Genomic DNA, 17127 nt, shown 5'->3' on the forward strand with positions numbered 1-17127 from the left:
TGTCTTATATTGAGTCCATGAGAAAGAACCATTTCCCCACCATGAAGTAGCAAAAAGACTTTCAGACACCATCTCATTAGTGCTCTAACTACTATTGCCTGCCAAAAACATGTCCTCCACTTTGCCCACCAGCTTCCTATCATGAATATGCATAAATAAATGTTCCTTGTCATTCGGTATATGAGGAAATGATATGGAGTTCCTCTGCAAGTATTTATTATCAAAGGAGCCTTTCTTGGCCTGAGACGAGGTGTTGAGGCGAGAGAGATGGGTATCAGGTTAAGCTAGCTAGCATTGAGAGCTAGCAGGCTACTCCGTGTAAACCAGACACTGGCATCCTGTTGTTGTCTGGAAGACTTCCAGTTATACAGTTTCTGCACTGCCACACGAGCCTTGTTGATCTGACCTCTCTCTCTCTCCCTCTCTCTCTCTCTCTCTCTCTCTCTCTCTCTCTCTCTCTCTCTGTGTGTGTGTGTGTGTGTGTGTGTGTGTGTGTGTGTGTGTGTGTGTGAAAGCAGAGACAGGTTACACACACACACACAATCTCACTCAGTTCACCTCTGGGGAAATCACCGACTCACATTAATTTCTTAGAAACTTTTCCTAACCTTGACCATTTTGTTCATTCCAACTGAGGATGCTGACCCCAATTAAATCACCCATCACCATGTCGGATATGTTTCTATGAAAAGAGCACGAGACATGAAAAGATGTGATTTTAAAATCCCAGAATATATTGCATACATTACAGTAAATTGTATACTGAAATGTTATCATACATACAAATACAAATACAGTGTATTGGTCTTGTCGGTGTGATAAATCTGCTGTAGCCATGACAATGCAAGCCTCCTAACTTCTTGTACAGAGTGAGTTTACAGATGAGCGGCTCAACTAGTCGTAAAAACTGACGCCATACTGTGTAATCATCATCACCATGGAGCTCACACACACAGGAAACACATACACATAATCTTTGATCATATTATTACCCAGAGATTCAGACATGTCACCGGGCTAAAGCTATTACGAGATAAAATTATGTTCCTGGATCCCAATTAACACGCCTCATTTTCCACTTTTTAAGACTTCTCTCGAAAAGGCAAACAAGTTTAAAAAATAGATATTTATACAATTTACCACCAAAAGATCACACTGCTACAGCAGCTCCATTTATAATTAGTCGTCCAAAATAGAATGGATCATGGGACATTTTGGCCTATAATATCCCCTGGCCCTGAAACAACTTCCCTCTATCCCCTTTATTCAGCAGACATCTTTGGCTTCTTTCTTCTCTCTTTCACTTTCTTGGTACATTTTCTGATAATGGTGTCACCGAAATGTTTACTTTTTGTGAAATCCCAAATTTTGAAGGATAATATCTACATCATACACAAATAAGATCCACTGTATGTGTTAAATTGTACGCCAGGTCAGAATGCATTTAGCTCTCACAAACAATTTCTAGACTGGAGAAAGGTTACAACTTCTACACTTTAAACCAAGATGAAATCAAAAAATACTGAGTATATATATGCAAGATACACATGTAGGTATTACTGTAAGATTATGTATGGCAAATTCAGCAGAATCTCAACATTACATAAATTAAGGCACTCCATTATAATACATACTGTAGAGTCAGACTGCTAACGACAGTGGATAATTCTTACCCAAGCTACTCATCAAAGAGGATGAATAAATACAACAGAATCATGATACGTTTCTAAATTAATAAATACAGCAGGGCTACAATCTAGACACAAGTCACTTACTGACAACACATACAGGAGAAATGAACTTGTTTTTTTTTTGCTATTTTTTTACAACCTGACAAGTTAGCTATCTATAACTTGGCCATCAGTTATTTGATGACAGTGGTGGCATCTATTGGGCGCCAACTGAACATTTGCTGCAAGCGATGTTCCCAAAGAAAAAAAATGAAGTCAAATCATTTTTCAGATGCTACACACACACACACTGTCATGTAGATGCTCAGAATAATGTAACCTGTTGCTCACATTTTTCATAACCTACGAATTGTCCTGAATATCTGATGAAGCATCCGAAAAAAGGACATTACAAGTAGCAGCTCTGTAATTGTATAAACGTTTTAGGCTGTCACGTTTAACTTTTTCTTTTTGACTATCATTAAATACGACTAATTCAAACCTGTCTCAGGCCTATTCTTATCAGACTATAGTCACATGGCAGCCATTTTCTTCTGACGTCACGCTCAGGGTGGGAAGCTAAAATGCTGGGATGATGTTATGCTGCTGTGTTTCTAAACTTCAGCTCATACAAGCATAGGGAATCTGGAGAAATAGTTATAATTTCACCGCTTCTCGGTTGATGAGCAACTGAAAAGATGATGGTGAAAATCTGGTCGGACATAGGGCCCTACTTCAAGGTGAAATGACATATATGATAACCCATTAGCTCACGTTAGCATTCAATCATTTCCCAGTTATCATTACTGACTTTCAACCTGGAGCTTAGCAGTAGGACATCTAGGCTTTTCACCCTTGGTGTGATGTCACAAGAAAATGGCCGCTGTGTGATTATGGTCTATTATGTCAGGAGGCACTGTGAAAATCTCAGCAAAGCCAGTGGGAAAAATGTTCTAAGGAACAGGATTAGTGGCCAACGGATAATGAAAAAAGACCAAAATTATATGAGAAACTTAAACAATCATTATTAACCGTTGAATTATGACAATGCGAGATGTTTGACCTGTTTCTGTGCAACTAAAGGAAGAGTTGTAATACAAAGTAGACTTGAAATATGTTGACATACAATCCTGAATATAAACATAATGAATTCCTCCACTTCAATGGGCCAATTTCATATTAGACACAAAAGAGGTAAGTACAGCACATCCTGTACATCCTTATAAAACACTAAGTACATATATTCTTTTCATTGATCCCATGAGACCATCAGTCGGGGGAAATCCTAGCAGTTCATTTCCTCAGTACACTCCTCTTCTTTAATGTGTCTTTCCTGCTTTGTGGAAATGTCCCACCATTCAAAATTATGTCCTCCTTCCCTTTGTCACTTTACTAGATGCCATTGGCTTTATTTAGTGAGGTTCGACTACTGATTTTGTTATCTGTCTCAGCATTCATGGCTTGTTCTGCAGCATCTGTCAAGGGCAACTTCTCCTCTGCTTCCGTCTCTCTGTGGTAGAAGTAGTTGAAGTTGGAAACAATGACGGGGACAGGCAAGGCAATGGTGAGCACACCTGCGATGGCACACAAGGTGCCCACCACTTTACCCCCCATGGTAATAGGACACATGTCCCCGTAGCCGACTGTAGTCATGGTAACCACAGCCCACCAGAAGCCGTCAGGTATGCTGACAAACTGTGTGTTAGGCTCGTCTACCTCAGCAAAGTAGATAGCGCTGGAGAAAAGGATTACTCCGATGAAGAGGAAGAAGATGAGCAAGCCAAGCTCACGCATGCTGGCCTTCAGAGTCTGTCCAAGGATCTGCAGCCCCTTGGAGTGACGTGAGAGTTTGAATATACGAAACACCCTGACCAGACGGATGATACGCAGAATGGCTAAAGACATGTTCTGTCCTGAGCTCTCTTGTGGCGTCGTGATCATCTCTGTGATCACAGTAACAAAATACGGGATAATGGATATAATGTCAATCATGTTCATGAGGTTGTGGAAAAAATCCCTTTTGCTTGGACAGACCAAAAATCTCACACACAGCTCAAAGAAGAACCACGCAATGCAGGCGGTCTCAATGATGAAGAAGGGATCAGAGAAAGTTGTGGGCTTCACACCAGTTGGAGTCACAGGAGTGTAAAATGCAGATTGGTTGAAAGGCTGAACTGCCGTGGGCACAATTTGGTCTGTGTCATCTCTGAATTCTGGCAGAGTTTCCATGCAGAAAATAATGATGGATATGACAATAACAAATACAGACACCAGTGCAACACCTCGGGCTGCGTTTGAGCTTTCTGGGTACTCAAACAGCAGCCAGAATTGCCTATACACATCATTATCAGGTAGAGGGATCTCAACATCCTTAATGAATCCTTCATCTTCTCTGAACTGCTCCATTGCCTCAATTCCAAGCTCATAGAAAAGAATTTCATCTGCAAACACATCCAGGGGAACGTTAGCTGGACGTCTGATCTTGCCCCCTGACTGGTAGTAATATAAGATCCCATCAAAGCTGGGTCGGTTCCGATCAAAGAAGTACTCATTCCTCATTGGATCAAAGTAGTCCATCCTTTTTAAAGGATCTCCTAGTAGTGTGTCAGGAAACTGGTCCAAAGTTTTTAGCTGTGTCTCAAAACGAAGTCCGGCAATGTTAATGATGACTTTCTGGTCTCCATCATCCAGCCCTCGTTTATCTACAAACAAATCCTCGCAGCACTCCTTGGCTAGCCGGCTGAAGATCTTCTCACTCTCTTTGGTGCCCTCACTGTTTAGCAGCAATTTCCAGTTGGAAATCATACTGGCACAGCTACTGCGCCCCTGTCTGCCCGGACTTGGCATGGTTGGGGACTGGGGTATTGCTAGTGTCTGTGTATGTGGAGTGGGTGACGATGAGGTGGATTCCCACATGCAGGAGGGCACATGGCTGTGGAAGGGGGGCGTAGAGGACCACTGAGCAGCTCGCAGATGGTAGTTGCTGCCCAGGCTGCTGTGCTCTGGGGGTATGTCCACCGTGAGACACGTGGTCTCATCAGCATCGGTGTCCACCTCATCCTCCAGGCTGCCGTTGAGTTCATCCAGGCTCTCAAAGTCTACCAGCGCCACCTCCATGGCTGCGGTTCAGCCAGCGCAAAGCCTTGGGACCCCAGGATAACTTACAGACGGACAGATAGGCGGCTCAGTCACCAGAATCAGCAGCAGAGTTCTAGCAGCCAGTTATCAGCAGCACTTACAGAAAGCAGGAAACCCTCTTATCCTTGATCCCCTCCAATACCTGTAGAATGAGAGAGACAGAGAGGGTAAGACTCGTGTGTTTCTGTCAGTGGCAAGGGGTTTGTTTTGTGTTTATTGTAATCAGGTGACGTCGGAAAGCACATGTTTTATCATGTCTTCTTGTTTCTAAGATACCAGTCTCTCTTGAAACCAGCGTGTGAGAAGGATGGAAAAGAGAGGGAGATAGAGAAAGGAGGAGATGGAAAGAAAGAAGGCATCATAACAGTTGTAAGAATTCATTTGCCACTTTTTGACATAGTAGAAAACTCCCTGCTGCTTGTTGTCACAGTCGTTTATTGTGGAGGCACTGTCATGACTAATGTAACTTCGAAGAGGGAAAACAAAACAAAACAAAACAAGACAGTTACTAAGTATTTAGATGTAAGTTCAGCTAATGAAGGACTTGTTTATTTGTTTATGTGCTCTCTGACTGTTCAGATCACTTTGTTAGAGGGTTTGCACATGACATTTACTACTGTACACACACGGTATCTCTTATTAAACAGTTCAAACTAGTTCATGCTCTCACTGGCATACATTTGCACATGCATTATTTCTTCTTCCCGCACAAATATAACACCTGCTCAAGGTGCACACTCTGTAATGACTCAGATGCAGGTAGACGGCGAGGGTAGTGCAGGGTAACTGGGGCTGTGCATACATTAGTGCATAATTAACTGGCTGCACAGTGATAACATGGGCCTAGCTTCTTCCAGACACCGGGGCTCGCATTCAAACTGCATTGTGCTACATAATTTCTCCAAGAAATCAACTTAGCCCCTCACGTGCAATGTGCCTCTGACCTTAAATTGACCCCAGCCACTGTGAAATTTCCCCCAGCAGAAAGATTGCACTGATCTGAAGCCGTGCATGCTTTAATCTGGATGCATTTGTCTGAATGTGCACCTCTGTGTCCGTGTGTACTGTTCCTCTGCTGTCCATGTGTGTTTGTGTTTGTGTGTGTGTGTCCGAGTGCTGACGTCTGCAGATGTTTAATTAAAGACTCCAGAGATGAGTCACCAACTAAAACCAGTGCTAGTGATACCAATCCTGCTGGGAGATGGAGGAGAGACAGAGGGAGAGAGAGTGATGATAGAAAAAAGGAGGAGGACATGAAAATTGTTGGGAAGACAAATGTGGGTGGGATGGGGACGGAATGCAAAAAAGCACCAGAGTGACAAAAAAAGAGAATGGGAGTTGATCTGTGGGTGGACGGATAGACAAGATGATGAGAGAGCAGACATGACAGAGAGAGAGAGGGGTGGGTTATCAAGAGGAACAGATGATGACTCAGGGTTAAAACAATGTGAAAGACTATGCAAACAAAGCTGGTAACGATGCTGGGAAGAGGTTAGAAGAGGATTGTCTTTGCAACACATGACGAAAGCCATACAAAACGTAAAATAAGGTAATGAACCTCTCCTCTCCTAATCGCTCCTCTTGAACCACATGAATAAGAATGAAGTAATTTGACGGTTTGAACAACCGGCAACTTTCACATGATCCTAAAAATAGCAGTTGCAAAACCAGCATGCTGCCAAGATATCAGATCAATACCTAAATAACTAAATTAGTCAATTATATTGCATTGCTTGACCAACTCCTAATGTTTTTTCCAATAATATGCCATCGACATTTAATTTAGCCTGACGTAGTGAACAGAACTGCCCACTCTCTGAAAATAATGGAGAGACAAGTGTCTGTGCCGACTCTCCAGGGAGACAAATGGTTTTCAAAACATGGTCGCACTGATTCAGATGACCTCAGATCTTTTGCGGCAGAAATGTTTAGGTTAAGATTTTGCTTTCTCTTAAAAACAGAATGACATCTGACAATGTGTAATGTGCTCTCTGTGTTAGGGATTGAATTTCATGAGCTGCAATGTGGAAAAATCTGCTCTATCCAAGGAAGAAACAAGGTAATGGGACCTTCAGTATAAACTCCCCAGATAAGCTTATAGACAGAGTAATAAGCAAGCAACACACACCTTACCTTTCTTCACAAGAAGCCTAAAGACCCTGTGTGTACAATACGCTGCAAAAAGCAAAAACAGGAGAGGGTATACAACGTTTCCTCCACAGGTTCTGCCACTGCTGCAGTTTCCTGCTACCTCCTCAATTGGCATCAGAAGGACTAATCTATCACGGACTACATTGGGTAACCTTATGCTGGAGTAGAAACTAGAGCTGGGGCAAAGGCCACATGCACACACATGTGCACACACGAACACATGCACACAAGCACGCAAACAGGCGACAGCAAAACAAAGAAGGGCAGTAAAAGCAAATAAATCTGGCAACAAATATCCACAAATTAAGTATACTCGTTGATATTTTTTCTTTATGCAGGTGTGTGTAAGAATGTGTTTGTCTGGCCACATGTACGCCATCGCTCAGTGACCTCAGGGATGTTGTGCTCAAAGCCCTCTGGACTGGAACGGTGCGATTAGATCCTCAGATCTGTCCATGCTTGACTCACTCACCCTACACACACACACACAAAGACAGAGAGGCCGTATCCATAACTGACTTATTTACAGTATCACAATAAATAATTGATGTTTAACAACTCCATTAACATGTTCAACACGACAGGGGAAAGAACGAACAATGAGAGAGTGACATGGCCACGGGAAAGCACTCTTTCTCACCCCCACACGGCTTTCTCCAACTTTCACTTTCCACTCATCTGAGCTCCGATGTCATCACCTCCTTCAACTCTTTAACTATAATCCCCGGTCTAAGCTGGACGCCTTGTGAACATGCATTTTTAATGATGTTCAGTCTCATATCTTCTGTCACTGGAGCAGGAAGAAAAAAAAGGGCAATTTAATCCTTTAAAGGCACCCCTAAGTATATTTGCTGTGAATGATTTTATGTCAAATTCCTCAGGGCGATACTGATACACACTCGAACATACATCCCTGTCCTCACGTCGTAAAATATATTTAAACACACAGGCACGGAAGGTGAGCAGCCACTCTTATGAATCCTAGAGCATGTGTGAACAACTGGTCCTTTCAAGGTGTTTTTTGGGCGTCATTTGTGTGATTGTGAGATTCATTAAATCCTGTTTAATGAAGAACATACATACTCTCAGTAGTGTATAAGCATGTGAAAATGCATATGTGCAGAAGTTAAGTATCTATGTACGTAAGAGTGAGCATATATATGTAAAAGTTGGTTCTTGAGCATAACATACATGAAAAATTGTAACGTACAATAATTAGTGATATCCATGCTCCCAATCTTGCAGCTTTGGCAGCCCAGTGTCAAACCACTGATAACTTTACATCTTTATGTGTCATACTGAATTTCACAATACATGTAATTTCACGTTCACATTATAAATATGACCTTACTCTCATATCAGGATGGTGGTTAACCAAGAGTGCTGCCAATCGAGTGATGGAGATTTTGTTTCTACATGTGAAACCACCAGATGTTTTTGAAAAGGCACCACGGCATTTAAACACTTTTAAGTGTGGAGCCACTGGATATTTTTAAGGAGACCTCTGGACAATTTCCAGCCATGGTTGTGGTGACAAGTGTCATTAAGGAGACCCCGTGACGTATCCAGTTATTCTGATCCTACCTGTGACTGGTGTTAACAATCCTTAACAATATTTTCTCCACTTAAGTCTATGGCGACATTAAGACTCCTGAGGATGTTAACCCTAGCAGAGCTCAAGATGACATTGATGCCTTTTTTTCACATCTGGCCAGAAGGCACATCTTATATAAATGGACTCTTCACCTCCAACATATGGACACTGGATTTAAGATGCTATGTACTATTTAAAATTTACAAGATCTATTTCATTAAGGGATCAGCTTATTTCCCACCTGGCAGCCATCTTTAACTCTTGTGGCAGTTGTGGGAGTTGTAGTGAAGTCCACTACACCCTTTATAAACTCATATATCTTGCATGTACAGTTTATTAACGTAATTAGGTTTTTCTTTTTGACCAATGGGGTATGGTTGTTTATATAAGATCCCCACTTATTTTGTTAGTATAAAAGGTCCCCACTGCACCCGCACCTGAGAGGCAAAAAAGGGACCCAACTACCTGTATGATCATTGACTGCACAAAAAAACGGAGAGATTGTCAATCTAATGTTACCAGTCGCATAATAGTAGGTTGCACCGTGTTAAGTGTAGCCCCCTTCTGGCCCTCGATTTAGAAAAATCAGTGCAGAAGATAAAGTGCATGGATGTATCAAATTTACCTTTGCTGACTTCCTAGTGGGCAGGGAAGTGTTTCAGGAGAAAGAAGAAGAAAAAACTACAGGATTTAAAAAGGAATAGCTACTTAGGATATAAGTGTACTAATACATTGACATATGCATGAAAAAAAACTACTCTAGCAGCTGTGCTCTGAAGCTGTGAGGACAAAAAGCTTCGGCAGTGTCACCTTGACTCGTGTTAGGACAGCGTAAAACAGAGGTGTCATATGGGGCCCAAGCCAACCCACGGTGGTCCGAATATTCTAGCCATGCTATTAATACCCACGGGGCAGTCATAGTGCGAAAACCCGTGCCCTAATGCACGAAAATACAGGCAAGCACTGCAGACATTTGGTGGGAAAAAAGCTCTGAGTGGGACAATAAGGGAATCTGCACCATAAATATGGTATTGCCTGCTGCGCTGAGCTGCTGTACATTTCAGTAAGCTCGCCATGGTGACTTTACCGCATGTGTGTAAACATGAACAGATGTTCAGGCAGATCTAGCTTAACCGGGAGGCAATCCTTTGCCTGCGGGTTAGCAAAAAATGCATTTACATGTATTACCAATATTTACCCTACATTTCAAAACATTGTATAGCATTTGCTAACAATTAACCTCTTCTGCTTTCATTGATAAGAATACATATTTGCAATGTAAACAGCGGTAACACCACTGTTACTGTCTCAGAAGGTGTCACGCAGGCGCAGTGTTTGCACTTAACACAGACGCTGTGTCTCTCCAAGTAAGCTGATTTAAGTCAGGTATCTGCCTCCTCCCCATTAAGAGCCATCACATAATGTCAAGTTTGTTAGTTTAGGAACAACACTGGTGTTTAAGAGCTCAGACCTGAAGCTTCAGATGTTTCATAAAAGCCCAACAATTGATCCAAATTGACCTGTTTTAAATCATGAACATGAAACATATCACAGAATATCCTCAGATCCAGATCCTATTTAGCAGAACCCTGATTTTGGTTTAGCTTTAGCTATCCTTTTTGACATATACTCAATTGAAAACGGTACAAACATGTCAAATTCTATATTTTCCATGATCAATGTAAGCGATTTGTATAAAGACACACATTCAATGTGAACACTTGTATTGAATGCTTGAAAAGACCTGATTTACCTGGCTAACAGGTTTATTTGTAACAGGCGATAGTCTCATGGTTGGGTATGAAAGGGAAATCTTCAGAAGGCTGGAGAGGTTCATATCTTTGGGAAATACAGGGACTGTGTGATATTACTACACAGGCACACTGCATTCTGTTTTTACTCACGTTTTACACAGCATCCCTACTTTTTTTTAGACCCCATGCTGCACTCCACTGTTGAGCTGTCAATCACCTTCAAACGACTGTTCACTTCACTCAGCACAAACTGTAGTCTGAACTCCAACATACTTTACAGAATGATATTCATTATCACAAGAATAAATCTGCAGCGTGCCAGATGTTTGCAGCTGAGCTCAGTCAGTGTATCGGCTAAGTGCGCTCTCAGAAGTGCGTAGGCGTTAACTTTCTATTCTGCGTAAAGAACCAAGCGGAGACACTCTCACTTCAGTTTGCAGTAAATACAGTACGATTGACCTTGTACTGTATGTTGGACCCTTTGACATGCTCCTGTGATGTGGTGTGGGGTTTCCTGCTGTGTGAGGGCACAGAGCTGGTATTTTTGGACCAGAGTTTTGGACCTATTAAGCAGATTAATACAGGCTGGGCAGCTCAGTGCTATAAGCCGAGGGATCTCTTCCGTCAGATCAACACAGATACAGCGAGCCATCACAGATATGCACACAAACACGGAGGGTTACCCACCTTTTCCACACACACACACACACACACACACACACACACACACACACACACACACACACACACATATACTGAGAGGCTGCACTTACTCGGGGAAATATTATGCTGCTTGATGCATCAGAGAGAACATAGAGAATGATTGAGCAAACGGTTACTAAGAAAAGAATGAGGCCATTATCAATTTTTAAGCATTCATGGCTATTTTCATTTATTGTAAAGGCACGCTATGAATCTTCTGCCACTACTGGTGACTCAATCAAAAATGTAGACACACTATGAAGTAGCATGGGATCATGGGCCTCACTGACGATGATGAAATCTTTCTGAAATGCCTCTGGCAGAAATGTAAGACGATTTACTGTTTCAAAGTTTTGTTCCTACTACATTTAGCCACGTTCACGCTCTTCCTTCCTCTCTCTTTGCCTCTCTCCTGGAAGTCATAGTGACAGACAGTCGTACAGATGGCAATTGAGAGTGTATTTTTAATCACACATCTATTATCGGAATAACTGTTTTTTTTTTAGAATATCGTAACCTCTTCCCGCTCGTGAGCTTTTCAATCACTTACTATAATATGAATTAAAAAATGTCCATTTGGTAATTCAGTTCGTATGACCGGAGCCAAACGCTGCCTCTCATTAATGGAGCTAAAAATAGACACAACATGGCCCCTCGATGATCTTCAGCGTGTGCCATATGAGGTGACACTATGTCGGCATGTTTTTCCTGTAGTGTGTGTTTGAGTGTTTGTGTGAAGAGAAAATGTGAGCAAAGATCAGGCAAAACACTTTTTTAAAGGAATGTGTTCTAGTTATTCTGTATATATTCACCTGTTTGAACAACCACAAACACAGTTTTGTCAGCTCCTCCCCTGGTGCACTGTGCAGATTACAATTCAGCACCATGCCATCATTACTATGTCAGTATGATGCAGCAATTGCAGTTAAAGTTGATATAAATCCAGTGCTTGCTTGAAAATAGTGGTTTCCATGAAGTCACCTGTCACAGTTCTGTTGAGTCTTAGAGGCAGCTTGAAATCTGTCTTGTAATTGATGTAAAAACCTCTTGATGTGAAGATGGATGCTTGTATGTCTCTGTGTTGTTGTTGATTGAAGAAGATAATTCTGGGAGAAACCGCAGCTTGATTGTTAACCAAAGCCCACGGTGACTGAAGTATGTTAAACCTTGGAAGGTTCAGCTGTTCAGAAATGCATCATTTTCAATGGTGAACTGAAGAGAGCTGACATTAAATAATGTTGACATTTTTCTTTTTTTTTTTTTTTAACCCATTTTACCCACCCTTACTCCAGACATCTGTAGCATCTGGAGCAGATTTGTGGTCTACGGGCAGCCACGAGGCATTCATAAGATGTCACTGATGCTGACATGGGTGTGTCTGTAGGCTCCAGGCCAAGTCCCAGTGCACAGCAGCTGGGACCAAAATCCTCCCTTGGCCTTCTGACAAGACACACATAAACACACACACACACACAGACACACACACACACACACACACACACACACACACACACAGACACACACACACCCACACACACACACACACACACGCACACACACACACACACACACACACACAAAACAACAACATCACAACTGATGTACAGCCCAAATCACTTCCTAAATCAAAAACTTCCCATGGGGCATCTAAAAACAGCACATGGGCCATCTTTAGACACTGAAAACACTGAAGGCAAGTATACAGGGTCATCAAAAGTCATTTATCATACAAATAATAATTCAATAGATTTCAATAGTAGTTTTATTTTTTTCTATGTTCCAACTCACCTGGGCTTACAGCTTGAAGCCTTTCCCCAAATTCTTCATTAACTAGTTTTTAGATCTGCAGCACCTGCCTGTCAATCAGCAGTAAGCAGAAATTAAACATCTAATAGCTGTTGCTGGTTAGGCTACTGCCTAATGCCTGTTGAAAAGTACACGACAGTGCAGTTACATGAACGAACAATGAGCAAATTAGTGTTTTTGTTAACTGGAAGTGCCAGATGGTTTGTTACACAGGGCCATCTGGAAAGGTGCTACTAAAAAAAAAAAAGGACTGTAAAAAAAAAAAAAAAAAAAAAAGAATACTTGGCAGGTGAGTGGACAATCTGTCTGTCACCAGCTATCATGGGCTAACCTCAACCAATCAGATCTACAGCAGGAAAGTGCTACCACCAGTGGTGCCTGTTGGTCAATCAAACTCTCAGACAGTAGAGAGAAGAGCGAAAACATCTTTACCATCCTCTGTCAATGAAATACACTCTGCAGTTCTGATAAAACTTATGCTATAGCAGCACTTACACTAAACGCTTGAGGAGCTGCCATTATTGTTTTCAAGTGAACAGTTGCTTCTCTTAGGGCGCACTCACACTTCTCCCAGCTGAAGCATGATTGTGCCATTGTCCCATGACATCGTACCGTGGTAGCATCAGGGCGGAGAACATTTAAGTCGTTTTGGTCATAAACGGCCCTCTCACATTCCTGGATTTCAAGGCGGCGTAAAACACAGTTATACTTCAAGTCCACGTTTTGCACCTTTGCTTGTGCTTACACGAGCAACAGCACCGTGCCAAAGCACATCTCCGTGTATCATGGTATGGAGCGCTCACACTAGTCAAACAAACTGGAATTTGGGGGTCAAACGTTCTTGTCGTGGTACAGATGGCCTAGTGTGAGTGTGAAAAGATGATTCAGACTGGTCAACTCTTGTTGCTTTGGGGCATCCGCAATTAACACCGAGGCTGACAAAAAGATTGATGTGTCTTTAAGTGCAGAGCCATGCTGGCACCAGACAAACATAGCCAGGAGCGAACCATTATCACGGCAAAGTTGTACAAAAACAGTGCGCGCTGCAGGTCTTCTTCGTGATAAAGGCAGGATAAAATTTACAGCATATCAGGTCGTACAAAAACACACGTTTCATCATCTTTTTCCCACTGAGTCCTGCCAACGTAAAACAAGGAGACACAAACATCTCTAAAGTAAAAAAAACAAAACTGTTCTAACTTCTAACAGAAAATATGTTCCCATAACTCACGGTAATAAGCTGATTGAGAAAATAGGCTTTCAGGTTCTTTAAGAAGTCATTTTGTCACTGTGAGTGATCTGCCTATAAAGATATAGATTTTTCTGAACACCTCCTGAACAGCGAGCAAGTGCTATTATCTCTCCCCGTATAGCAAGAAGACAGTTAAATCCTAAATCCAAAAAGGTCAAAAGGTCAAATGTTATGATTTCATTTGACCTCAAAAGCAGTGAAACAGACTCACTCTCACCCCTCCCACCGTCTACTGGGCAGAACACCCCCGCCCCGGCCGTCCTTCTCCGCAGTGGGGATTAAATCCGTCTCATTTACAGGAATATTATGTTGGTTTTTTAGAAGCAGTTTTTTTTTGTGCCAGAGCTAGACGAGGAAAATATGGCCATCTGGTCTGACTCTCCATTACATATCACTAATCTAAGGTGGCGCACAAACAAGCCACACACGTGCACGTTATCCAGACACACACGCACACACAGATAACAGATTTTGACAATGCATATTGAGTGAATCCCCACATCTGCTTGCTAAATAACCATATGATGCATACTCTGCATCAGTAGCAGATTGCTAACTTGGACAGTGTGGAAGGGTTCAAAGCAGCAAGTTTACTGGTGCATTTCATGAAAACGTAACCACTGATGGTGTTCAGCAAGATAGTATGGGGATTTACGGCTTTTGGCTGCTGATGGTGGTAAAAAGATAGCAATTGTTTGCTTTTTGCTCCAACTTTAAGAGTGTGACTGGATCACAAAATGGAGTGTGCGTGCGTGCCATGATAGGTGGGTGGAAGATGGAGGGCCTCAGCTGAGTTGTAAGCGATTCCAGGAGGAATGAGGGAGTAAATTAGACGTTTAAATATTCAAGGAATCAGACCGAACTTTAATTAAAGAGGATGTATGTGTAGATGGCTGCATGAAACCCTGCATCAGACAAAGGGTAACAGATCATGGCATTAAATATTAAGTCAAACTGTGGTCGCATTATTCCAGTCAGGGGCCAGACAGAGGCAGGAAGTCATACGAGGTGCTCTTCACCCAAAGGTGTCACTTCTCATACATGTCAAAGTTAAACATCCTTCTTCTTACTTTTGTTATAGTTGTATCGGCCACATTCCAGATCAAGGTTTACCCATGAAACACGCATGACAGCCTACACTCATTAAACATTACATTCATAATGCAAGGTGAGCTTCTAGCTTTCCTCGATCATCTTTGACAATAGTTGAAAATCAGAGATCGGCCAATCAGGGGCGTGTTCAGAAGGGCGGGTCTGGAGTGGCGTTGGCCATCCCTGAAATCTAATTGGCCACCCCATTATTCTTAAGGTATGATTGGCTACCAGCAGGAGGTGGGACCTTAGTTTAAACCAACAGTTTGATGAGTATTTTTACATGTGTGACTTTTTTCTTTTGTATTTAATCTACTTTTGGAAACTTGACATTATATTTGTTTGGTCCCACTCTGTTGTGTTGTGACTGCTGGGACATTTTATCTTTCAAGTTTTTGTAAATTGCTCTGGATTAAAACGTCATCTAAATTAATGTAATGTTATGCAAAAATAAACCAAAAGAACGGGAATGTTAGACCCTTTAAGACACTTTATTGTTGGTAGTTAACAACATGGAATGAAGGAATATGTTTATTTCAGGGCTAATTCAGATACAGATTATTAGTAATCAAGAATACCGATATTTCGAACTGATATAAATTTGCAAAAAATTTAATGAAAATTGTAGTGTCAAAAATTTGAATAATCCTAAATGAAAAGAAGCAGTTTACTGAAGTACTGCTGCACTATTTTGTCGCACAAGTAGGAATTTGAGGTTCTTTTCCATTTTCTGCCCACTTTAACTTGATCTCCACATCAATTATTAGATTGTTAATTACTTAGCACAATTTAAATTCAGTTGTTATATCTGAATAATCGAAAAAGAAATGCTGAATATCGGCTCTGATTATCGACCAGGTCGATTCTCGGTCTACTGAGATGGAAAAGGGGCAAAATAGTGCACTAAACATAATGACTGAGTTAAGTATGATACAGCTAATGATGAATCTTTTTCAGCAAATCCAACTTTATAGACTCTTAAATCAGTAGGTTTGTTCATTCTAACGAATAAGCTATGCGTCCTTTCCCTCTAATATGTTTGCATCACTTTTCACCTTCCCCATTTATTGTGAAAAAAAGTCAGATAAAAGCGTTAAAGTGAAAGAAATAAGCTGTGCTGTGTCTATGGTCCAGGCAGGAGACACACAGGAGCCACGCTCATGCAGCTGTGCAACAGCTGGATGCACACACAAAAAAGACTGAGCGCCTGCACAGGGACCTGGAGCACTTGTTCCAACAGGTGGTTCGAGGAGAGGAAAGCGGCCTACCTTCAGCACCGTGACGATCCCGCAGACTTCCGGGCGTTGTTGGTGAAAGTTTGGTGCTCCGGGCCGCGCCGGAGGCATGGTTAGTGCGCTCTGGATCGACTGACCACAGCGCGCTTCCTGTCACTGTCACCCCGGGGCTGACCGCACAGACAGCAGGCACGGCGGAGGTGCCCCGGCCAATCACCCAGGGGCCAGATGTGAGAGTGATATAACAACAGCATGATTACGTTTAATTTGGCCAATTCCCCGCTCGCAAAATCCCTGTTTTTCTTCGTCCTCCAACCAAAGCTGTGTCGCTTTATCTCGAGGGGAGGAGAGAGAGGGACCGAGGGAGACAGGGCGAGAGAGAGAGAGAGAGAGAGAGAGAGAGAGAGGGAGAGAGAGAGAGAGAGAGAGAGAGAGCGAGGGAGAGAGAGAAAGTGAGTGAGTGGGGATGGTGGGGGGGGACTAAGGAGATTAAAAAAGGGATGTTTCCTAACCTGCCTTATGCTCTCTTGACCACCATCAGCCATAATATCTTTCTACACTCATCTCTAACCACACTACTGAAGCAAAGAGCATCTAAATGTATTTCAAATTGCAGGCTCACAAGTCTGTCTTTACAGTAAACAATGCTGAAGTGCCCATGTGTGCAAAGGCAGCAGCTAATGTTTTCCACACAGGCTGCAAAGCGATTCCTGTCTAAAGTGGCTCCAGCAGC

At 42.2% G+C, this 17127-nt stretch overlaps 1 protein-coding gene across 1 annotated transcript; it reads right to left on the reverse strand.

Moving 5' to 3' along the window:
* Positions 1 to 713: 713 nt before the first annotated feature.
* kcna10a (potassium voltage-gated channel, shaker-related subfamily, member 10a) lies at positions 714 to 16721 on the reverse strand. The gene is made up of 2 exons (XM_030421962.1): positions 16428 to 16721; positions 714 to 4950 (listed from the first exon to the last, which is right to left on the reverse strand). Exon 2 carries the CDS (start codon positions 4785 to 4787, stop codon positions 3063 to 3065), a length of 1725 nt encoding a protein of 574 aa, XP_030277822.1. The 5' UTR covers positions 4788 to 4950; positions 16428 to 16721; the 3' UTR covers positions 714 to 3062.
* Positions 16722 to 17127: the final 406 nt, after the last annotated feature.

This window comes from Sparus aurata, chromosome 7 (assembly GCF_900880675.1).
Source record: "Sparus aurata chromosome 7, fSpaAur1.1, whole genome shotgun sequence".
Classification (NCBI taxonomy): Eukaryota; Metazoa; Chordata; class Actinopteri; order Spariformes; family Sparidae; genus Sparus; species Sparus aurata.